General features: G+C 38.3%; 2 protein-coding genes across 3 annotated transcripts in view; both read right to left on the reverse strand.

Annotated features, from left to right (window-relative positions):
- Positions 1-18367, reverse strand: part of LOC137613866 (A-kinase anchor protein 7-like) — a 35337-nt gene extending 16970 nt beyond the window's left edge. Inside the window, exons 1-9 of the mRNA XM_068343322.1 lie at positions 18227-18367; positions 17890-18079; positions 17047-17205; positions 16612-16760; positions 15253-15389; positions 14009-14169; positions 11120-11232; positions 10099-10145; positions 9850-9950 (exon numbers count right to left, since the gene is read on the reverse strand). Coding sequence (XP_068199423.1) covers positions 9850-9950; positions 10099-10145; positions 11120-11232; positions 14009-14169; positions 15253-15389; positions 16612-16760; positions 17047-17205; positions 17890-18079; positions 18227-18367 — 1198 coding nt within the window. The remainder of the gene's footprint in view (positions 1-9849; positions 9951-10098; positions 10146-11119; positions 11233-14008; positions 14170-15252; positions 15390-16611; positions 16761-17046; positions 17206-17889; positions 18080-18226) is intronic.
- Positions 18368-19371: 1004 nt separating this feature from the next.
- LOC137613234 (uncharacterized) lies at positions 19372-24330 on the reverse strand. 2 transcript variants are annotated; one of them, XM_068342275.1, is made up of 9 exons: positions 24152-24330; positions 23974-24039; positions 23399-23520; positions 23206-23263; positions 22905-23048; positions 21646-21678; positions 21171-21236; positions 20612-20797; positions 19372-20299 (listed from the first exon to the last, which is right to left on the reverse strand). In XM_068342275.1, exons 2-9 carry the CDS (start codon positions 24029-24031, stop codon positions 20034-20036), a joined length of 933 nt encoding a protein of 310 aa, XP_068198376.1. In that variant the 5' UTR covers positions 24032-24039; positions 24152-24330; the 3' UTR covers positions 19372-20033. The 2 variants fall into 2 exon arrangements, with proteins under 2 accessions (XP_068198376.1, XP_068198377.1); XM_068342276.1 differs by lacking the exon at positions 21646-21678 and having other exon boundaries at positions 24152-24329.
- Between the last annotated feature and the right edge of the window lie 1271 nt (positions 24331-25601).

Genomic DNA, 25601 nt, shown 5'->3' on the forward strand with positions numbered 1-25601 from the left:
TCTAATGGTGACCGGAGCTAGGGTCATGATTTCAGAAGTGTTCGTATGCTGCACAAGAGCGAGTATTTATACACAATTCACAATGTGGCTGCACAATATATCACAGCATCAACATCATAATGTGCACAAGTCATGCTTCAACTTTTGCCGCTCAATAAGAAATGAAATTTGTAATCATTTGTTTGATTTAATACACTGAACGAAAACTGAAGTGAGTCACCACCAATCTGTTGTTGTAGTCCTGGTATTTGGTGACATATATTTCACTGCTACTTGCGATGAGCTTGATTGCTTGTTTTTAAAACTTATTCAAAATTGTCAAAACTGATGACTAATTCTTTTCAAATACAGCATTTGGTGAAAACTTCGGTATTTCCTTCATTGAGAAAAACAAAATATGAAAATTTCACAACAATCCACCCGTTGTCCCTCAATCACTTCATGAGGATTTTAGATTGTTATATTTAAATTTAATATTTTCAAAAAATGGGCTTTAAATGCAGGAAACAAAGATTCAACTGCACTTTTTTGAGTTTTCAGAATCTAGGAGTTTAAGTGAGGAAACAGTTAGGGTAAATGTGACTTTTATCAGTTTTCAAGAAATCTCCGATGAGCAACTATGAGTTTTTTAATATTTGGAGACATTAAACAGATTCAATAAAAGCCCTTAGAACACACTTCGAATTTGAGATATTCTGTAGAGGGGTATAACCACACTTAACGGAACTATTAACATGGCAACTAGTTCCCCATGCAGCAGAACATCATTCATTGATATAATACCTCCACAGACACAACCCTAGAAGCGCATAAGAGCTGCAGGGTGACACTCCAACAGACACAGCCCTTCCTCGTCTGTAGGTCACAGACAGTCAGAGACGCAGACACTTGTCATTAAATGACCCACAGAGTACAGTCGAATTCCCCTCTATGGTCCCTCTGCACACACGGCACTGCTGAGTGTATCAATCCTACTGGTTTCTTCAATAACACACACCCACGCATGAAGACAGGAGCAGGAGATACTTACTGATTTTCTCTTCTGCTTGGGAAAAAGGGAAGCAGCACAGCTGACCCATGGCGCCTCCTTCCCTCTCCCCAATATGAGCCCTCTTTTTCCTCTTCCCCTTTTAAGACAGACAGGTGGGGCGAGAGTCCTGCTTCTCCCCCTGTCTCTCCCCTGCTCTGTCACTCTTTTGCACTCCTCCCTTCAATGAATAAATGGACTCGGTGATAATGAGAGGCAAGAAAAAAGAAACCTCCCTTTGCCTCCGTGCAGACCAGAAAAGACTGAGCAAGTCTGCAGACGAAAAAAAAAAATGAACGAGTGTCTCCTTGCTCTCGCTCTACTTTGCAGTGGCACACAAGAGGAGGGGTGTGTGTATAAGAGAGGCAGAGAGAGGGGGGGGGGAGCGACAGATAGAGAGAGGGAGGAGAGGAGAGGGAATCACAGGGAGGTGTGTAGGAGAAGATAAAGACAAAAGAGTGTAATTTTTAATGTGCGTGGGACAGTGGAGGAGGGACATGTATAAAATAGAATGTGTGTGTGTGTGTGTGTGTGTGTGTGTGTGTGTGTGTGTGTGTGTGTGTGTGTGTGTGTGTGTGTGTGTGTGTGTGTGTGTGTGTGTGTGTAGGGGGAAGGGGGGTACCAGGCTCCACCTTCCCCGTCATCATGGCTTGAATAATGGTTGCTGAATGGCTGGAATCTGCTGCCTGCTTTGCTGCGTATATTTCTGACCTATGATGTCATAAATTCAATCCTGATGGGGACAAATATCATAAAATAGAAACAAAACCTATTAAAATTAACTAATGAATACAAATAAACATCAAGGTCAAGCATGGATTATAGGTTCAATAGGGGAGATCAATAGGTGTAAAAATAGCAACTCAAGGTGAGGGTCAAGGGAAAATGCCAGATCAGGAGGAGAGCAGGTTAACACCTTCGTTCAGCACATAATTATTTAAATAAAGGCAAAGCTATTTGAAAACGGATTCTAAAAGGGTCTCAAATAAACAGTTAGGCCACGTCAGACTTTTTTCTCCGACTCAATCTGCCTCGAACTTTGGATTCCTCTTACGCAGTTGTAAAATATGCAACAATCATCTGACCACATGACTGATAAACTTATGGTTTATGGTGCCACAGTCTGATGACAGTGACAAGACTTTATTTTGCAGTTTGTTTGTTTGGACTTTTCAAAAAAAAAAAAAAAGAAGTATTTGTTCCTTCTAGCTAATAATGTAATTTATTGATATTACTTGGGCATGGCAGCCTTTATTGTTTGAAGTTTATGAAAAGTTTAGTATTTCTCAGTATCGTATCAAACCTACAGTATGTGTTTCTTATGAAACCGTCTGGCTCTGCTAACCTGTACTCTGCAACAAGCAGCAACTATAACACTAATAAAATTTCTAACCTCTCCTCAGATACTGTTCAATATAATGATTTTGACAGGTTTACATAAATAAACACAGCTGTTTATCTTATAACTAAATGACTGGTGAATCGACTTGACAGTAGTTATTGACACACTGACATGTGTCCTGTTTACTCTAACATGTATTGGGTCTAACATTAGTTTGCTTAACTCAGATCTGATAACCGTTATCTTGGTGTCCTGTTCCTGCCAGTCTTCAAGTATTTGTGGTTGAAATGTTCATACAAGGCCACAGATCTTAAAGCATAACTTTGTCAAGCTCTGTTTCCTGTGGAGAGTCTGATCAGGATTTTCCACAAAAGTATCACATCAGTGTCAACATGACTGACCTTTGACCTGCCACTGTACCTTCATCCTCAGATAAGTTTCTCAGGCGACCGTCGGCACATCAATAACATCGAAACTTTGACCCTAACATGATGTCTTTGAAAATGAGAGTTCGACTTTAGCGTTCCACCTGAGGCCTTCACTTGTGATTGGCAACTTCTGTATACAGTCAGGACTTTATTTATTGTATCGCCCTTAAAGAACTTCTCAAAATCAAAATTTTACCAAATCTATGATTTTGCCATCATGTTTAGTGTGAAAGTTAAGTGTTAAGCTGCCATTTTGATCATGTTTTGAATGACTTATGGTAAATGAATGTATTGATTTTTGTAAAACAAAAAGCAATACATTTTCCTGACATCGTACTGATATGAACTACTCTTCGGATTTATCATGAAACACTGATTTACAACGCTGGATGAAACGATGATGACAGTAGAAAGGTGATTAAGAGACAATGCTTTTCAAACACAGTGCCCTATTTCGAGCCCCCTCAACAGCCCTCTCCTCACCACCCTGATGATGAACCCTTCAGTAACACAAATTAATCTCCACCAGCTCCAGGGTGTGTTTATGTTACTGCATGTGCACCGAAATGAAGAGGAAGATGCATTCTTCAGGGTTAATGGACGATTGCAAACGAGGGCTGAGGGGATGCTAGTCTGACGATCCAGTGAGATGTTAAAGCAAATAAACACACACGCACACACACACACACACACACACACACACACACACACACACACACTTCCACTGACATCAGCATACCACGTACATAGTACTGCATCGCTACTGCATCACGCACCGGGCTCAGCTGTGAGAGGAGACAGCAGAGGCTTTGTCCAAGAGCAGCATTCAGTTCACAGCTGCCACTTAAAACATAAACACTTTGTTGTGTTGCTTTTCACACTAATACACACACACACACACACACATACACACACACATACATCCACCAGTACATCACACATAGACACAACCATACTAACGCATATGCAGCTGTGATGACAGCTATTAGTAAGGCATATTGTTGTTGGTGTCAAATATTATTACATGTGTACATGAACACACAGCTGGAGACTCAAAAACATTATCAAATTGGTATCAGCTCTTTAATTGTGCAAATCAACCTATTTTTACTATGAATCAGAGCGCTTAAGTCAACATGTACACATTTCCTTTCTGCAGTATAGGCTCTATACTGCAGGAAGGAATAATGCTCTATACTATAGACTAGAGCATTATTACCTCTGATGTACACACTATTAAAGAGCCACATTCACCACACAGAGAAAGAAACCCTCCCAGAGCACTGACTTTGTGTAGCTGAAGGTCGATTTGTGTGCCTAACGCTTAATCACAAGACAGATTATGCACACAAAGAGAAAAGACAACTGTGTGCTACTGATAACAGGACTTCAGTCTACTTTTCTTACACGGCTTAGTGTTTAGTGTAACAATAATAATAATAATAATAATAATTAATTACCAACGTGCATGTGCGTAAAAGAAAAACACAGAATGAACACAAGCACAAAAACACACCCACTATTTGCATGTTACAAAGAATGTTAAGCGTGTGTGTGACAAGTCTGCTAGGTTAGCATCTCCCCTACAACTATTTGCAGACAGATGTTGCCACACAGGTCTGCAGGCCCAGCAGGCTCACTCTACTTTTGGGGATTTATTTAGTACTGCTATCAAGATATTTTAGAATTGTAAATATACACAGTTAAATCCAATTGCTTGAATCTCCATTATAGTATCTCCCAGTGTTATTACAAGAGAACACAGCTTCCATCCTACCTGTTTGTGTCCAGGTTGAAACAATAATCTCACTGTCATGAATTTCAGCTCTGTGGGATTCTTCTGTTTTTTTCACTCCTGCAGCTTTGGATTTTAAAGTATTTTCAGATGACATTAATTAAATTTAATTTTGCTGCTAACAATTTGATTATGGCGATTGGACTTTGATTAGAAAAAAAAAGAAGAGTTATTTATGTTTTTGGTTTATTTTTCCAATTTCCCAAGAGTAACATTCTTAATGTTGCCTCGAAGTTAGGTTTTCTGTGCAGCAAGAAAACAGGCCCGAGTCACCTAAATAATTTCAAAATTGATCAATGCTCCATTAAAACGTCTACAAAGAGCCAGACAGAAAAAAACCCTTTTCAGTTGATTCTTGTTACATCAGACAAGACAGAAAAAAACAAACCCTGAAGGACTATTGTCCCTTTCAGAACCCCTATTCATCCTCCTTCCATTCGTTGCTACACTCCAGCATTACGCCTGTCCATTCCTCCCTTTCACACCTTTTGACAGCGTCTTTGCTTGACCCACATCATTCTCCTGGGTCTGCCATTTAGAATCCAAACAAATTTTCTTGGAGGTTTAGTCCTGCTTTCCCCCAGATTATCTGCTTTCCTCATCCTCACCGTCTAATTCTACAGCTTGTATTAGTTGAGTCCTCTCTCCTGCTTTGCCTTTCTTTTGCCAAACCCATTTATAATTCATGTTTAATTTCACTTATCGCTTGCTCTGCCCTCTTTAATCCATAAGGTCTTAATTGCTGTCTTATCATCAATGTCTTCGCTGCCTGCCTCATTTTTCCATTTGTCTTTTCTTGTCCAGTCTTTTGACATGTCTGATGTCATCTCGGCTGATGCTTCAGCTTACTGTTGGCTCGATGTGGGACCCAAAGTGAGGTTTCAGATTAGCCTGCTACACAGGTTTAGTGTTTATGTTGTGCATTGTTTTCTTTATTTAAAATGATCACTGTTTAACATTCAGAAATTCTTATTAGGTCTTGTACGAGAGACACAGAAGGGTAGAATTTGTCACAAGTCATATTTCATTGTGTGTATGAACTACAAGTGCTTGGAAGGGTGTGTCCTGGGACAAAGTTCACTTGATAGTGGCTCCAACATCATTGCCATAATTATAGATGTGACACAAGCTCTTCTCTCACTTCAGCAGCCTGTAAACACCTAACCAAAAAGTCAAATGTGTGGCTGGGTTCTATTGTCTGGTGGTTTGGTCGCTGATGGACAGGGAATTTCACATGTTTAACTTTACTGACATTATACCCACATGACTGCATTACACTTCCTGTCAGATGAGCTGAATCATCATTAAAAACCATCGTTCCCTTAAATCGCAACTGTCATCAGTTGTGTTTATTTTCTGAACCTATGAAGTTAGTCGTTTTAAAATGCTCTGTATTAACATGACAAGAAATTATTGTCTCACGAGTGAATAAGGAACTCGTGTGTCCTCTTTCTAGACAATATTAGAGATACCAGGAAGTAAGTGTGACAGCGAGAGCAGGAAAAATCTATCCATTCCATTTTCTAGATGGGGCTGTGGGGGGCTATCAATTTCTATAATTGTTATCGTAAGTCCAATTTTTTCACATTATGGATATATCCCTGAAACACTGTTTGAAATGCAGTACGAGAAACACCCTTGACTGCTTTGGTGTAGTTTACGTTAGTTTAGATACACACTAATGAGAGGGTAACCAACCATCAGTCATCTTAACATAAATTTCCATAGAAACGTAAATACAAAAAAAAAAGTATGGAGGAAATCTGTTTTTTTCATTTTTTCAACTTTTTCATTAGTATTAGGGGTTCAAAAGCTGACCTTTCTGGTAACGTAAAGTAGAAAGGATTTAACCCAATGTGAACTGAAACACTAAACTGAGAACAACCCAAGAAAAGGACAAGCAGAGCAGAACCGGGCCTTAACTCAAATACCAAAAGGTCACAGAGCAGCAAAGTGTCCCTCTGTTCATGTGCCTGAACCCTTTGTGAATCTGCGTGGATGTGTTTCTGTATGTAAACTAAGATATATTCTAAATACCACGAGGCCATGACAGCAGCTGCAGATCCCCATCTTTTGGAAGAATATTATCTGTACTTGACAGATATGCTGAAAATGTCGCACTGACTGTTTATGTAAGAAGAAGAAAAATCGGCATCCACAGGGTCATGGGGGGTGGGGGGTGGAGGATGGATGGATGCCGTAGCTGGGTAGCGACATGCAGCACAGCTTAGCTTGAGAATTGTGTATTATAGTACTTGTGTAATTTTGCTCTGGGAATTGTTTGACCTATCCTTATGGCCTCCAAATACACCTTTTTAATTTCCCAGTTTGGTGCTACCAGGTTGGGCTGAATAAAATGAATAGCTTACCTTTATATAAGCTTTATAATCAATACTACAGTTTTACTATAATGTACTAATCGTGAGAGGAATGACAGAGCGGTTGATTCTGGTGATGGACTTAAGGATGATTGACAACTAACTCTGCAGCTTCCTTCAGTTTAACAGAGCTGTCCTATCAGTTTCAGCTCCGTGTTGAAATATCTGCCCCCCCAGATTATTTTAATTTATTCACCAACCTCATCTTGTTGACTTTTAACTGCATCAGACATCGGATTTCAGTAAAATAACAAGCACCAAATGACAGTTGTCGGGGCTGATGTCATCAGGAGGAAAGAAACACAAATAACAACCTGCAACTGCTGGATCATATTGAATTAAAAGGTTTTCACAACGGGCTTCAGAGTGATCAAGTGATCAAGAAATATACAAACCGTTTTTATCAGCTCACATGTGTAAGTCAAAGATTTTTATGACATTGCAGCCATCTTTGATATTGTTGTCAATTTGTTCTTGTATTGTATTTCTGGAAAAAATGAATGATTGGGCGTTTTCCTTAGAATTCTGGGACCTCTGGTATTAAACCACACTTGCTGTTACCACAGCAACCAGAGGTGGTGTCACCAGATCCACCAGTGTTGAAAGCTTGTGGGTTGTAAGAAATGTAAATATTAAATATGCAGCAAAGGCTGCTACAGTGAGTTGTGTTCAGGTTCTGCAGTGGAAGATGTCATACAGTGGATTATAAGATTACCATATGTGCACAGATAATCAAACATGTGCTGTGCACCAGCTGGTAGAGCAAACAGAACCTCTGGCTTCCTGTGAAGAATAGGTACGTTGATCAGGATTTACTCAGGAAAAATCAGTCTAACCAGTAGACGTCACGTCCTGTTTATGGTGTCACACAATATGTTGTTTTTTTATTCATTTAAAAGTAAATAGATATCAGCACCTACTGAAAATAAAATATTATCAATATAGCTGCTCTGATATAAATTATTCTTGTTTCTTTATCCCCCACTCCATCATTATCCACTGACACAGTAATCAAACTTATCAGTGCTGCCTGAGTAAATGCTTTCCTACTGTGGCATTGTGGCTTCATAAAAATGGAACTTTGCTTTTATGCTACAGTTTAACAAAAGGTTTTTAAGACTGATTGTCATGTTCAATTCAAATAACACATCTGTATGAGCAAATCTTTGCCATCACAGGCTGCAGGAAGATATCTGTGGCTGCACTGAAGTCATGTTCTGCTATTTTAGTCTACCTGCTCCGCATTGTAATTTAAATTTGCAATGTTGGTTTTGAAAAACCAAACAAACTTTCTCATTACCTTGGTCAAGGTAGGAAGTTTGCACTGTTGTAATATGGGTAACGGTGGTTCAAGTATTGGACAGTCATCACACTAACACATCAGTATCTACGGGTACAGACACGGGTCATTATTAGCTACAAGCTGCAAAAGGAATGGAGAAAAAGTGTAAAGTGAATGGAGGATATGTTTTATTTCTTATGAGTGAAGAGGCTGACTGTATTGTCCTCTGAAATGTATATAGTCAAGTTTTAAAAGCTTATGTAACTTAAAAGCTTGAAGGGGCACTTCAGTCAGAGACACAAGCATTAGAGCTAAGTGCTGAAGTCGCTGTCCTGTCCTCACTGCTGTGAAGAGGACCGCATGATATCAGCGCTCCATTCCACCTCTCATGCATTTAGATGTGAGCCCGGCTGTGAAAAACACTGGATGAAAACAGGAGTTTTCAGTCGATGAATGCGAGTCGAACGCCCCACCGCTCCGTCTCACACTCCTCCACACACCGTCACTCTTTGTCTCACGGGCTGCCCATTGATCCACAAAACATTGTGACAGCCAGGTTCCACTCATGCTGACAGCCTCTCCAAATCTCTCTCACACAAAATTAATGCAGCTACAGGACTCTGGGAGTTCCTGTCAATCCAACACTTCATGTATGTGGAAGCAATCGTGTCCTCTGGGAGTTTTGAGGTACACAACAGATCCAGTTGGATGACAACACCTTGATAATAAATTCATATATATTTTGAGTTCATATCTGAACTATATGATTATAAAACAACTCCACTTGTAGAATATAAAGTCATCAAATGTACAAAATCAAGCCTTATTTTAGGTGAAGTCATTACTTTAAACTCTCAAACACTGTGACTTGCAAACAGTTTAATCTGCGGACAATAAATATGACATGTTTATATAAAAATCCTATGAACATTTTTGATAGCTATAAAATACTGTTTGCTACAGACAAATTGTGTCCCATCAATTTTTACTGACTTCAACCCAAATGCCAAAATGGTGAGCATCCCCATCTGATGCTCTTGTAGGGTAATACAATAACAAATAGTTCAATAACAAGGATGAGCAGCACAAACAACCTACTCATCATTTGTTTGAGGTATTCATCTGATTTGTGCCACATTTAAACAATGACTCATGTTAAACCGAGCATTTCTATTCAGTTGACAAGCCAGGACAACCAGAAAGTGTTTGGTTCTGTTACACAGCCTGAATGAATCTGTTTGGGTTATGGCTACAAAAAAAGAAAGATTTGTCGGTATTTTTCACTGCACCTCAGAAAATCAGCATAAAATAATCTAATTTTAAATGCAAAGAAATTTAATCAATAACTGTAACCCCATCAGGATCTTGGCCTTTCATAAACTGATGTTGATTGATGTTGATGTCATCTTCTATCAACATGATCTGACCACCCAGTTAAACCATCTGCAATGACTTCAGCAAATTTCTACCTGCTACATCAAGCACATTTTACACCACTGCCGTAACTATGGAGATCAACAGATCTGAGAAGCAGACTGCAGTATATGAGCAGACGGCGCCCTCTACTGGCTGAACACAGAAACACACGTGTACTCACCCAGTTGTAGTGATGTCTCAGTGTGGTAATATCCATCTTTCTGCTTCTTTTTCAACATGGAACAAAGATCCACCCGTTCAACGGTCTGATCTCCAAAAAACCTGACAAGGACAATAAACAAACTCTGATGTTATCGAAGTAAAACTACAGCCAAATATGTGCTAACATCTTTTATATGGAGGTAGACACAATGCTCTCATGTAGAGCACTGACCTTGAATTCTTTCCTTATTAAACAAAAAGCACCTACTGGTTAGTGTAGTTGGAGAATAAAGCAGGGTCCACACGCTTGATACCCTGAATGGAAAATGAGAAGTCAAGCTATATAATGCACTACGTTTATTAAACACACACGCACACACACACACACACACACACACACACACAGAGGTTGCCATGACGCAGACACCAGGCAGAACAAGATGTTATCAGATTTCAAAGAAACTGCTGTTCTTCCTCACCCTTTTTCCTCCTTAATGCTGTTTCACATCTTCTCCCACTTATTCCTCTTAATGATATATTTAGACATTTCATATCAATTTAATCACTTTGACTCTTTTATTCTTATATAATCCTTTCTTAATCTTGCATGTTTTTCTCTCAAATCCACATAAAAAAATATAGTTAAAAAACAAATTCATACAGATTTTTTTTATTTTAATAAAATCAAAGCAGTTTTTTTTTTTCCTCACTACGAGTTTTTGGCTACAGTGATAATTTGGCACCAAACTGTTGGATGAGACAGTTTACAGTCACTGAGGGGAATTTTATGACACTATCAAGTACGGTTGGCAACAGAGGAGCATCATTGAACTGTTTGCCAAGAAAATGAGCGTGTTTAAGAGCGCAAATAAATGTGTAATCAGTGTAAATAAAACATTTCAAATTATTATTGACATTAGCCTATGAAAGCAAAGCCATTTGGTGGAGCTTTATGATCTTATTTAGATTCACCTTTCACTTTAATTGAACTACAGCAGACATTGAGCATCAGGTCTGATTTTTTCGGATTATCTTTTAGTTTCTTACTTGTTTTTTAACAAACCAATATGGAAATACACATGTATACACACGCAGTCCACAGGGAAGGCATTTGTCAATATAACCTGTATTATGTCACGACTTAAGCCTCGTTGACACACGTTTGCCCAACAATAGTAAAATTGCCAAAAACTGTGATTATGCTCTCAATCTGCCAAATTAGATAAACTATTCAATTGTGTAACTCCATTTCCTCGTATGTTTGTTTGTATGTGTGTGTGTGTGTGTACCTGAGATCGCAGTTTTGATGCTCTCGACAGCTTCATAATGGTGAGGTGGGGTTCAAACCCACGACTGTCACCTTGCAGAAGACCCCGCTGTATGAAACGGCTTCTCAAACACTCTGCAACACAAAAAGGTTCAAAAGTACCTGGAGGTTTATAAAAAGAATGTTTGAGAAGAGCCGTCAATTTTCCACAAACATACAAACCAAAAACATCTTCAGTTTGCAGCACATTCACAATATTATCATCTAAATTCATTTTAATAAAAGTCAAGGCCACACTTAAAATGAACGTCAGGTGAGAGAAAAAAAACAACCTTTTACTCTCTAAAGTCAGACACATAAACAAGGGCATGAACACACAGACGACCTCCAAAAACGGGCACACCAGCTGATGAGGTTTAGAGGGAAACCACATTTATTTTTAGAGGAAGATCGCTACAAAGAGAGAAAGGTTAGTAAATAATCAATACGGTTGGTGATGGGAGCAGAGGCGAGGCCAGAGAGGCAGAGACTTTTCCTTTTTCAGCGGTAACAACATGGATCTTCTGTTGCTGCTATTTTTCATGTCAGACATCAAAACAACTCCAGAGAGGATGAAACTGCTTGGCACCCATGTTTATAATGTTCTATTGAAAATGGTTTCCAGGGGTTACACATCCATAAATCCAGCTGTGTTATAGTACTAATGTTTCATTGCAAATATCACTGATATACAAAACTACAGTTGTTCTTTAATCTAAAACATCCAAAGGTAGAACTATAAGACTTAAATACCTTTATTTTAAGAAGTGCTATAACTTGTGTTAATGTGTGACAAGCGAGCCAAATGAGTTGGATTAAATATTTCATGGAAATAAAATACTTAAAGTCCGTAGGGTAATGGGTGACAAATCCCTTTACAGACGTATATTGTATGTATGTGACATATATTAAAGCAATTTATTGGCTTCTACACTAACTCTGTGCATCATTCCGGTTAAATAAACCAATAAATAAAAGAAGCTGCGAGTTCCTCCCGTACTGTGTTTTATTAATTCAGGGAAATGAGCAGCTTTATCCAACCTGCGTCTGTTTACCAGCTCATAAATGTGTTCAAATTACGGAGTGTCTTTAGTCATTTTAAAGTATGGCCATAATTTACTGTGCAAATGTCAAAATTTAAATGAGTGAATGAAGAAAACCTGCTTCTATTAATACCTACTGAACACTCCTAACAGTGATTCACTCCAGTGTTTGGGCTGATTGTGGTTGATTGAGGTAAACAGAGAGGGTCTGCCTCTTTTATGCTGCAGGAGACATTTGATTTAAAAAACAATAAAAAAAGTAGACTAGAGAAAATGGTGATGATGCTTGTTATGGAGTCTCTGAAAGAGACAAAACCTGCACTCCTACCATTTTCCAAAAGATTGAATTGGAAATATATTCACTGCATTCTCATGTTATGACTGGAAAAAACATTTCATGCAATTACAACGGCTACGATTTTAAGGTAAACCCGTGGTAATGCTGTTGAACTGGGGCACTTCATCTATAAAGAAGATTAATTTATTATATTTTCATTTTATATAAACCCCGGAGATTAAAAGACTTTGGGGATTGGTCTCAGCTTGGCCATCACTACCTGCTGGAGTCTGAGCTGCTAACAAACAAGTGTTAACAGCTGAAATCCAGCAAACCGGAAAAAAGCTAGGAGTTTAAAGCTGAATGATAACAGGCTGTATGTTCAGTCAATCTAATATGTGTGCTTACAGACAACACTCCCTGAGCTGCGCAAAGCTCCCATTTACTGCTGTGGATGTGCACAGGAACATCACCGCATACTTCTGAGTGGAGGTGGTTCATGTTCACCATATGAGAGCTCATCTACATCATGTGTGTGCCTGTGTGTGTGTGTGTGTGTGTGTGTGTGTGTGTGTGTGTGTGTGTGTGTGTTGCAATAGCGATGCAGCAGGAATCCTCTTAGAAATGTTGGCTTAATATCGTTGCCAAAGGCACAACACAATTACACACACAGAAATTGCTTCTGCACATGCCAGTAAAAAAATTCTTGACATGATAGAAGCAAAATCGGACATATTAAAATTTACAAAAAACAAGGTCATCTGAGAAATGTTAGCATTCAGGGCTTTCTTCCAAAAAGGTGGTTGCAGCATTTGACAAGGTATAGCAATCTCTTTCCAACTCCAACCATGATATTTTTGTGTGCTTTAGTTTGGTAATTCTGACACTCAATGAACAAAACAGAGAAAGAAAAAAGCCTGACAAATTTACAAAAAGAACAGGATAAAAGTTTTTTGTTTTTTTTTAAACAGGAAGATGTGGGTGCACTGTAGAACTGACATCCATTTGTACACAGTATGTGTTCATTTGAATCAAATCTGAATTCTTATACTTCAAATGTAATGTAGGACAACAGTACAGCTCATAGGAATCCTCACCTGACATTGACACATTTTACACTGCACTGAAAAGATTTTCCATTTCTTTCTAGAAATTATGCTTTAACCCAATCACCAGTTCACTCCAGGACAAGCTCAGGTTCTGCTTACTCCTCCTGCTCTAAAACTGTCAAGTCAGATCTCCCACAGAACATATCCAACGACAGCAAGCACCCACTCAGTTATTAGGAAAGACAACAAACCCTCTAACCAGTTGCAGGACTCTTCAGCTGACCCTCAAGTTCAGATGCCGCCCCACAGGGACAAAAGAGAAGGCAACGCATCACATTGACATCCTCTTATGAAATGCATGGAGCATGAGAAGCACTTAGAAAACTACAAGTTGAACAAAAATTGAGTTTTACAGTGAGAAACAGACACAAGTGCTGACAGAGGAATGAAGCAGAACAAAGGAGGACACAATAAGAATGAAAAGCTTAATGATTGTCACTGACCTGCCAGACTTTCCAGTTTGTGCCTGTGCTGTCCTGGGGCCAGCCCAACAAACACCACCTCCTTCCTGAAATGACCGATCCCTGAAAAGGGCAGCACCAGATCACACCCACCCAGCAGCTCAGCCAATCGCTGCTCCACCTCAGTCAGCACGGTCGCCGCCCTAAAGGGAAATACACACATGAAAATGTACAACATGCACACAGATGCACATTAATCCTCTCTCTCCCTCTCATATTGCATAATCTAGTGATTAATGACACAATCTCCTGCTTGATGTAGATTCAGCATTAGTATCGTCATAATAACATGGGTGGCATGTTCCGAAATGTGATGAAGAACATCCTTTAGCATTTCTGAAGGAATGCTGCCATGACGACACCAAGTTGAATCACAAAGTGCTAGGAAACACTTTTCCAATGTCTTACCCTCTAGCTAGTGGAGGTATTTTTCTACATTGACAACACGTTTTAATTGGTTAAGTGGGCCGATTTAATTTCTCTTTGTCCTGACTGGCATCTACTTCCAACTGATAAGAAAAAAACTACACTCCATCATCAGACACCATTCCACAGTGTTTTCAGGGCTCAATTCGTAAACCTAAAAAATATATTTAAAACAATCAACCAGTTTTCCTATAAGTACTGAGAGGAAGAGATAAGACAGAGATACTGTGTAATTACAGACCTCACAATCAGTCTTCACTGGAACAGACCTGGGTCCATTAGCAACTCCCCCAGCCTTTGTCCCCACCCCTCAATTACGAATGCTCCAATATAGTAGCGTGTTCCGGTAAAAACAGTAGCCAAAAATCCCACTATACTTTGCAAACAGAAGCAGTGTAAATGCAAGATAGCTTCCATTCCAATAAAAGCACGTTATATATCTTCGCAAATAACAATTACAAAATGTTGAGCATTTACAGGGAAATAATTCCTAACGAATATGGACTTTAATCTTTGTCAAGCCCACTTTTGAAAAAGGTTATTTGTGTTTTTATCCTAAATATTCCTGTGCAGATTTTGGACAAATTTATTTATTGCATGATAAATTTGCCAGTTTTATTATTTATTTATTTTGTTCTATCCAACAAATTAGGTCAGATTTGTCACAAACTGATAATTGCAGCAGCAAAAGGTTGGATGACACTTCACATAAATAATATTAAGTCATCTCATATGTATACCTGTGTCTATGCGAAGTTGTTGGCATGTTTGTGTTTATGTGGGCAGGTACAACCACTCACAGATCTACTTGCTCCTGATTGGCCAGGTGAGTGACTAATAGTGTGATGTGAAGAGTTGGGACGGGGATCATGGCTTTGGACAGTCGCGGCTCCTGCTGAAGCACTGCCTCTTGGATTTCAGTCACAGCTGATCTGATCTGTCATTAGACAAAATAAAGTTATTAATTATCAGCCTTCACTATCATTTGGAGGACGTGTTCATTCACAGCACACTTAAATATCGCTCCTCTCTTTCCTAGAACTGGCTTTGAAAGGCTGGGGAGAGGAAAGAGGGGAAAAGGATGTATTTTTGGTAGTTTTGGTTCTCAGATGCAGCTGAATGACCAAATCAATGCCCAAAGAGAAAAGCTTTTTGGTCAATATCCATTAAGGTTTCAATGTCATCATCCGGGAGGAAATTGTATCTTTTCTGGATTTTTTTTCCAATGTAGGGCATTTTATCCAGTGTATACGTACAAAAAATAGAACATCATAGAAAAGTTTGTTACAAATAGTTTTTGTAAGTTTTTTCAGAGGGTGAAAACTGTGCATATTTTAGAATGCTTACATACAAACTCAATCACTTACTTTCATATCAATTACTACAGTTTACAACTCAAAACATATCTGAAAATATGTTTAAAAATAGATATATAGTGTGAATACAAACGCACACAAACATTTTTTGCAGTATAAGTATCATGAATCTTTCCACCGGTCTAACGACACACAACCACAATCACAAGGAAGACTGCTGACTTCACAGTTGTCCAGACACTCACTGACTTCCTCCTCAAGGAGAGGAAGCCAAAGAAAATAGGGCTGACTGTTCAGAGTCTTGTGTCAAAGCATATTCATGGAAAGATGGGATTAAGAGAAGAAGAAATGGACCACCGCTCAGAGGTCCAGAATCCTCTTTTCAGATTAAATTAATTCGACATTTCAGTTGTAAATCAAGCTCCAAGGGTCAGCAGGATGGTTGGAGTGGCACAGAGTCCAAGCTGCTTGAAGTCTTCTTCTTCTTGCTAACAAGCTTTAAGGAGATGTTGATTTCCTTTTCCAGCAGGACTTGGGATCTACCCTCAGTGACGCTACTGGGAAGTGGTTTGCTGACAATGGAGTTTCTGTGTTTGAGTGGTTGGTCCCCAAACCTGACTCGAACCCTGGAGAGAATCTGTCAAAAGGTAGATGAGGAACACCAGACCCCCACAATACAGATTAACTGAGCGACATGATCAAAACACTCCGGGCTTCCTCAACACCCCAGTCAGTCATTACACAGAGAGGAATTTAGAGCATTTATGTAGTAAATTAGGTTAAATGTGGACTAGTCCAGATGTTACTCACAGCAAACAAGTGAAGAGGACAGAAATGCCTTACTTGTGCATTCGTGATGGGGATGGAGATAAAGTAATTGGGCCGCTGGCTTTCTTTTTTTATTTTCTTCTTATTAGCATCCTCTTCACTATCAACTCGCCCTCCAGCATCACCTCTCTTTCTCTTCTTTTGGTTTGACTCTGGGTTGGTGACTAGAGGGGAAGGACAAGCTAATTATATACATATATACATATAAACATACACACATAAAATAATTTAGTTACAAACTTTTTCATCATTATTATATAGATAATACTTACCGACCCCCCCAATCCCCATACACAGGAATTCAATAGTCAACAGTACAAGCAGTGCATCTTGCCAGCAGTGCAGTACATTACAGCATTTCTGATCATACATGCTACATGTAAACATGTAACATGTGAATTATTATAAATACTAAATAATTCTGATTAAATAATTTGAAAATGTACACACATCCTAGCTCCTTCCACCTGCCGGGGCTCATCAGAGAAAATGGCAGCTCTGACATGACATTGTTTGAAGTATCTGATGACTTGAGCTTTTTCTTCATCTGTTTCCTCTTCTCCCTCCTCACCTTCATCTTTTTGTTCTTTTCAGTTGATCCCCTCAGAGCTGCAAAGAAAAATACATTATAATAAGAAAAACAAAAACCCATATACTTCGGAAAACAAATCTCAAAAATTGAAAAGAGACAATGCTCATACAGCATTTACGATATCAACCAAAACCCAGGAGCAGATCCTGTAGTCATGCTTAAGAGGATTGTCTGTATTAGGAATGACTTCAAAAAAGAAGCAGTAGGGGTGACACCAAACTACTTTGTCAGGTATGTTCAGTTTCATAGTCTTATCAGGGCTAACAACCAAATCAGCAATATCAGCTGAATGTTAGTGTTGGATAAAGTCTTAATGACAACTTAGGCTAAAGGACAATTTCTTCCTGATTCACACAATAAGAGGCTTATTAAATGAATATTAAAATTCACTGAAGAATTACATTGAGACTCACAGTCTTACGCAAAGTAAAATACAATACTGCACAAGGAACTCGGTCAAAACCTCTGACTTCGATTTTGTTATTTTTTTGGCACAAAAGAGCAATTTCTATCTGAATGTGCACGACAAAAGTCACATATTACCATGTTTGAACAAGTTAAGATGCCCTGCAATGCAAGATACATAAATATCACAAATGACATGCATACACTAATCCACACAGAACAAAGCAGCATTGTCTTTAGTAGGCTTTTTAGCAAATCAGGCAATGATCTCAGGGAATCAGTCACACCAGACTCACCTGACTCTGTGGATGATCCAACGTGAGCCTCATGTTGCTGGACCTCCATACTGACTGAAATCACCACTGCCTTCTTCAGCTCCACATTTCCATTGGGATTCTCTGGTGCAACTACATCCTCACTCCCATCTCCATCACCATCAGCAAAGGCAGCCGCAGTGTTCTCTCTGCCATGGGGAACACGGGATGCCTGCATATCACACACTATCAGCCGATTGACACACAACTGTCTCACAACACCAGGACAATTACATAATCAACTTAACAGACACTGACATGCTGTTCTATGGCACACTGACGTAATACCAGCATGATATGTTGACTTTTATTTAAATACCTTAAGTTGAAACTGGTGTGCAAATTTCTGAAGGTTGTTATAGCAGCGAATGGAATTTAAGGGACACAGTCTCTGGAGGGATACTTCCCTGACAACAAAAGCTGATCTGATGTGCCTGAAGCTAACGCGACTGAGGAGCATGACCCCGAACCACGTGACAAAGAGTTAGCCAGCCTACAACACAATTTACATTAACAGCTAGCTCCTTGAACTGCTATTACAACCCAGCTAACCAAAATGCTATATAGTCTGCATACAAACACAGATATATAATTCAAAATAAATACACCTGCAGCTCCCTTCTGATAGTAACCACTGACAAACCTGTGGCGGTAAACTCTGCCGCCGTGAAATGTTAGCTAACACCTGTTGAAATGAATCAAACAGCTTTAGGTAGAATCTATGTAGGCTAACTGTCAGCTGTTTGTGAGTCATGCATCTAATTAGAAAGAAACTCATTCACTACTTCATCCTATTTACTCGTTAGCGGTGATTCTGCATGAGCAAAACGCTCACCGGTGTCAGACAAACTCAACACGAACAGCTGAGCATAACATTTAGATCCTCAGCACTTGAATGTTGACAAAAAGCGTCCGCCTACTGAGCTGTGACACACATCCGGTTTTTTTTTTCAGAACAAAAGACCCCCTTTCCAAAATAAAAGCATCAATCAACATATTTAAGTAATAGTAATGATCTTCTTAATTTGTGAATGTTTTGTCAATGTCACAATATTTATTTAAAAGAACTTTATTGTTACTGCTACTCATAAAATATTCCCTATCACAATTTTCTTCTTATAGTTCTAGAAAACTGTAGATCAGTTTTTTTACAGGGAGCTATCATTGTTGACTGTCATTTAAATGACAAAAAACAGATTTGATAATTTTACAATAAATATTGATTTACAAGTTTTTTGGGCTAAACAAGGCTAAAATGTTCATTAATGTGGATTAATGTGGTTTCACTTCCAATACACATAATACACATACACATAATACTATATGGTGACATGACTTGTGGCACAGTCCACTGAGTATAAAATGTATGACTTATTTGAAAATGATCAAGACATATATTTCACCGTGTACATAGATCGTGCCATGAATATACATTTGGTGTTGATAAAGTACAACAGACAACACTTCACCAACACTTGTACTTTATTAGAAGAATTTGTTATGTCATCAGAACTTGTACTTTCCACAGCTTTTTATATGTAACAGCAAAATTTGACACAAATGCTTTCAAGAAAACCTTATTTTAATCTGAATTAGTTACATAATCTGTATTTAGATAATCACAGAGTTAATTGTTTGGCTAATTAGTGAGTGTTGTGCCAACTTTTAATCACTCACTGTGCATTTAGGCAGCGCTAAATAACGAAGATCTGCTAAATACATTCATGAAATAAATGAAATCAAAACAGCATCATTTACTATAAAGTTTAACTACGAGCTTTAAAGAGCAGCACAACAGTGAAAAAATATCATCTAGACTAGAGGACAGACTTGATGTTGATACTGCAGCTGGAAAATTCCACGATCGACAGTTAATTTCAGCAATTCTGATTTATTTAAAGAAAATATTTTCAGCAAATTATTTTCAACAATGTCCACAAAGTCTGACCGGGGTAATTACACTCATGAATAAAATTAATACTGACATCATTGGAGTACTCTCAGACATTGTAATGAACTATGTAGATGGTATAAATCAAATAAAGTTCTTTGCTTTTTTAATTTTTCTATTTATTTGACCCAGCTCATGTTCATTTTTTATACATATCTGTAAATTATTTAAGAGATTACATGAATCCAACTTCCACGCCCAACTCAATGGTACTTTTGCCAATATCTCCGAATTTCTTAGTTCTGTACTCCAGCAATTTCTGCTGTATTTTGTAGGCAGCAGCATTGTTACGTTTGCATGTGAGAAGTCCAGGCTTTGACATATGGAAGAAAACCTCAACATAAAGCACAACATTGGAGTTTGCAAAACTTGGTTTCACAGACTGTACGTGGTCAGAGCCAAATGTGTGGTGCATCACTACCAGAATAACAGGTTTATCATCTGTGGACAAAAAAAGTACATCAACATTGTACATGAGAAAAATAACGTCTATTAAATACTAAAAATACAGCATGTTTAAATTGTAACATACAGCTAAAACTGTAAGATTTAGTGTGCGGCAAAGCTCTTAGAGACTGACCACAAATAATCATCAAAATATTTACTTTATAATTGTTAAAAACAATAATAATACTGTACATCATTGTGTTTATTATTTTAATCATAAACAGTCAGAAGTGACCCTGTTATTCTACTCTAACACAAAAGAAAAACAGATGATTTTTATTACCAATACCTAAGTATTTACCTTACCTTTCACTTCAGTCAAAGCATCCTCAACATCAGTCCCAATGCGTGAAGTGATTGGGCAGAAGACAACATTGATACTGTGATCCTCATTGCTTTCAAGAAACTGAATCTCATCCTGAGACTTCACTTTTTCCATAAGTTGTAGCTGGGCACCGAAAGTATTATCACCACCAACAATGCAGTATGTCACTGTGGTTATGGAAAGACAAATTATTGTGACACTAACAGATTAATGTAAGAACAAGGATTGAAGGAATGAAACAAAGTATGTTCATTTCAAATATCTAAATGTATTTAATGCCATGGCAAAGATTTGCTAAACTCCTTCTGAAGTCACAGCTACATCTAAACTCATATTTCAAACAGTGACAGTATATCACTAACTATCTTCACAATAGTTAAACACTAATAAAACTAGTGTGGTGATGGTTTCTAAATACATGACGTAAATGCACTCTCTCTTTATGAGGCCACTGACGATGGAGACCCCTTTACAGTTGTTGCAGCAAAAATACACCTGATGACACATTAGAAATTTCAAATGTAGAAGGAAGTCACTCACCCTGGTCTCTTTGAGGAGTTCTGTTACTTCTCATTTCCAGTGAACTGGGAGTGTCAAGCATAGAATCTGTTTGGAGCAATGGCATTTTTAAAACATAAAATTGATTTCGTTAACAACTTCACTACAAACAATCCTAAAAAAAGGGTGAGTAAAAATCAAGTTGCTAGAATTGCTAACCCCACAACCAGAAGAACAGTCTGTGATGACATGAATTTAAGGCTGACTGGACAAGCTTTTACAGTTCACTGTAAAGCTCTCACGGACAAAACAAATGACTGGGCAGTAAGGATTTGAATTACTTGGATGAATTACAAGACTAAGTGTGGTAGTCAGGGTGGTTCAGGGAATTAAGACATTTGTCATGAGATAATGATCTGATAAACCATGTGTGGAATCATTGGCATTACGATTTGATTAAGATCTCTTGAAGGAGAAACAAAGGTATGAATGGGGAGTGTTGAAAGATCACACTCACCTTCATGAAATTCGAGGACCGTGAAGGGACTTTCTGGTAAAAAAGACAGTATTGCTAGTTTACAAAAAAAATTAAAGTTTTTTTTGAAAGTTAACTCAAAACATCTGTTGAACAAATGTCAATTTTTACCTCAGTCTACTGAAATAAAAGATATCGTATTCACTAAGAAAAAAATTAATTGTTTGTAGAAGGCCTGTTGGACATGATAACTAAATATTTGAAGCTACAAATATTTTGGGCCTGACTTGTGCTAAAATAGTTGTGTTAGAGTAAAAAAATTGTAAACCTTTTTCCAAACTGTCCCGTTAATGTACTCCTTCTTAATCATGTCCATTCTGGTCACTCTCAGTGAAAACCTCAGCATTCCCTACTCTGCCTCCTCCAGTTCAGCCTCCTGTATTTTGGTTAGCATTGCATTTTGATTAGCATTTTGGTTAATAAAGCAGCAGAAATTAAGCACATGTCTAATCTTGTCTCAGAAAAGCAACAGCAAACCTCAGCTTCTGTTTAACATCTTGGACTCTCATGTGAATCAGCCACTCTCTCCACTAAAACACTCCTGACTCTCGGACATGGTTAAAGTTACAGTTGTCTTTTTCTGACACCACTCCTTCATTCCTCTTTGAGGATTCTTTAATATCTGTGGGGACAACTGTTCTTTCTTTAATAAATCCCAGTCTTAGTTCAGGTTGTGTTCCAGCTCATTTTATACACTGAATGCAGTGGTACATTTTCTTATTAAAAACAAGTCTTTATCCCTGAGTTTTACCAAACTTTAAACCAACCTCTAAACTGCTGTATATTTCTAAGGTCTTAGAGAAACTTTTTTATGCAGCTGCAGTAATTTTTTTTTTTATTGGAATGCAACATTTACAAAAAGTTCCAGTCTAGCTTTAAACCACATCATAGCAATGACAACAGCCTTGCCATGATTGTTTAACAATATAAATTAACTTTCGACTCCAGTAACTGCCTGACTACATTTTCTTGACCTCACTCTGGCCTTTGACTATGTGGATCATAGAGAAGTATGTTGGAATCACAGACTCTTTTGGTTTAAATCCTACCCCACTGATGGGAACTTTTCAGTTCAACCTGAGGAACATTCCTCAAATACCACCCCTTATTTTTAGGGGGTTCCCAAGGGTCTACTGGTGCCCAATTTCATTCTTACTCTAACCTCAGAAAATTTTGACTACAAACTTTTACAACTTTACATCTCCCATTATTCCTTAATATGGCCTAACACCCCATCAAACCTTTGCCATGGTTTGAATCCTTTGTGGAATTTTCCAGAATACCAATGTGCACATCAAGGAACTCCTGTAATTCATTTATGTGGATCTTCAAGTCCTTCAGATTTTGCAGGTCATCAACAAAGACTTCACTGTTGATTGGATAATCTGAGGGGAGAGAATCAGGTTGTGGTTGTTACATAACACACAGTACAAACATGTTTCTTCTACCAGAAAAATATAAAACAAACCAACAAACAAACAAAAAACCCGAACAACATAGTTGAGAATTGTGAAAGAAGCTGCAAGGAAAGGTTATACATACTTTGGCCACATTTAAACATGATGAACTCTTTCAGCTCGCGAATGAGTACAGATGGATTCTGCAACAAAATCATTTAATTACAGAAAAACCTGGATAAAGCGAAAGATTTTTGCATGGTACAATTTCTTGGATCAATTCCCTACCCACGTTTTATAAATCCATTTCCATTGATCAGTTCATGTTATTTGCTTACCTCTTTGTGTATTTTCCTAAAGATTTCCTTTCTCAGTTTAATTTGCTCATGTCCAGGAAACAACTCATGAAGGTCTCCTCGAGTCAGTGCCCAGATATCTACGTTGTTGCTCAAATTTGCCTCTGTAATGCAAAATTTATTAGAAAAATTTAGTCTAAAATTAATAGTGGTAAATAAATACATGTATTTAGACCCTTACATAGGTAAAAGTACTGATATCACAGTGGGAAAACACTACAAGCAGAAATCCCGCAGTCAAATATTACTAACTAACACATCACAGAAATAATTAAAAACAAACACAATCTGTGATAATATATATCTTCATATAATTATTGTGCAGTGAAACGGTTCCTTTCTCTATTTTTATATGTGGTATTTTTCATTGAATGTTACAGATACATTAAAGTTCGCATTTAAGAGGATCAGCTCCTGTTGTTAAAGCTGCAGAAAAGATGGATACACACACACACACACGCACGCACGCACGCACGCACACACACACACGCACGCACACACACACTTAGCAGAGACAGAAACCAAAACTAAACAGTTGTCTAAAAATAATGTCCTACCTTCCAAAACACGGGCTACATTTGGGTCGAATGCTTTTATATATTCAAGCAGTGACATGATGACACCTGTAAAAGGAAAAAGACGACATGTAAGGCGAAAACGGAACATTTATTATAAGAACATTAGACAAATTGAACCGCGTCAGAGAACAAATTGAGAGTAGAGCAGAAAATAAACCTTAAAACCGCCCGATTCACACAACAGATGTTTGACTTCAGCGTCAGAGAAGCTTTACACCAGGTTCATCCAAAAGATCAGAACTCTGGGTCGGATGGAAGGTTCTACGGTACTTCAATAAAAGAAAAGCATCGCCGTCTGGAGTCAAATCAGAAAGTGAAAGTTAAAGATCATTATGTGTTTTGCGTCGTGACGCACGGACGTTTAAAATGGACGCTGTTCTCCTGAGAAGCGTGATTGTGCAGTTTTTAACCATGACTAGGAAAGAAAACACACAGCCGATGATTTCCAGCCCTGTAACATCTGTCAGGGTGCGCATGCGTGCTGTTCTGGATGAGAGAAAGACGCGTATGTGACCCGTCAAAGGACGCGACACTGATCTGAGCCAAAACTTCGGAATCGAATCATGAGGCTTGTGGTGTGAACACCTCCTTATGAAAGCAATCCAGATGTAGAGATCAGATGAAACTCTCATGGTCTCTTGGTGCTACTTATGCTTGTGGTGTGAACAAAGTCTAACACATCCATAGAATCTTTGTAGTGCATATTTATGCAGAGCCACATCATCATTTAACAGCTGCAGGGAAATAATTATCTAGCCATTAGATGTCTCTGTTCAATCCCTTTGACCTCCGGGCTGCTGCTAATTATAGACTTCTTCTTCTTTCATTATCGATTCTTGGTATCCGTGCGTCACGTTTCAGGGCGTCATGTTTCAGTAAGATAGAAGCAGAGCCAGCAGAGTGCAGCAATGCCCAGCTTTTATTTCACCAGCGCACAGCGTCTTAATCTGCTCCAACACATATGACTCTCAGTTTTATTATCACACCTATTCTATATTCATGGTTATTTTCTGAAACACCACAGGAGTCCATCAATATGTATGTATAAATGTTCTTTAGTTTTTCCTCTTTTGTAAGGGTTAAAATAGATGAGAGGACCATGTTGTGTATGAATTACTCTCACCACAACTCCTTGTTTCGCTATTTCAAAAATCATCAAATAAAATTTTAAATTCAGCTAACTCAGCCAGAGCCAGGACAGATCATAGCCACATTTAGCTGTTCTTCATGACTGTAAATATGAAGCATAAAGGACAGTCCATGCACATTGCCTTCATCCACAGGCATTGCTAGTCTACAGGTTTGATTGGTTGTGGTCCCACCTTAAATCTCTCAGAGGGAATGACAACAATAACACGCTATGACTGCTTGTTTCATGTGAAGTTATTTCTGCGATTGGATGTATATTCTCTCTCTGGAAAGCGAGAAGAAAGACTTTCTATCTGAACAGCACACAAACATATATTTCACAAGAGGCTGAGCTGTTTTTATATGACATTAACTCATTGGGCCTTCAGTATTTTTACAGGCAGTGACAATCTTTAGCCAGAAGACAACTGTAAACTTGATGGTAATCGTATCTGGGCTTGGTTTATTTAGTCCTATTT

This window comes from Antennarius striatus, chromosome 19, assembly GCF_040054535.1.
Source record: "Antennarius striatus isolate MH-2024 chromosome 19, ASM4005453v1, whole genome shotgun sequence".
NCBI classification, from domain to species: Eukaryota; Metazoa; Chordata; class Actinopteri; order Lophiiformes; family Antennariidae; genus Antennarius; species Antennarius striatus.

What these genes read in the sequence shown, in the direction of transcription:
- LOC137613234 (XM_068342275.1), bottom strand. Translation starts at nt 24,031, where the DNA reads ATGTCACTGCTTGAATATATAAAAGCATTCGACCCAAATGTAGCCCGT. An exon ending in TTAGGAAAATACACAAAGAG is followed by an intron (nt 23,264 to 23,398) that starts GTAAGCAAATAA and finishes ATTTTGTTGCAG; the next exon opens with AATCCATCTGTACTCATTCG. An exon ending in CATGTTTAAATGTGGCCAAA is followed by an intron (nt 23,049 to 23,205) that starts GTATGTATAACC and finishes CTCTCCCCTCAG; the next exon opens with ATTATCCAATCAACAGTGAA.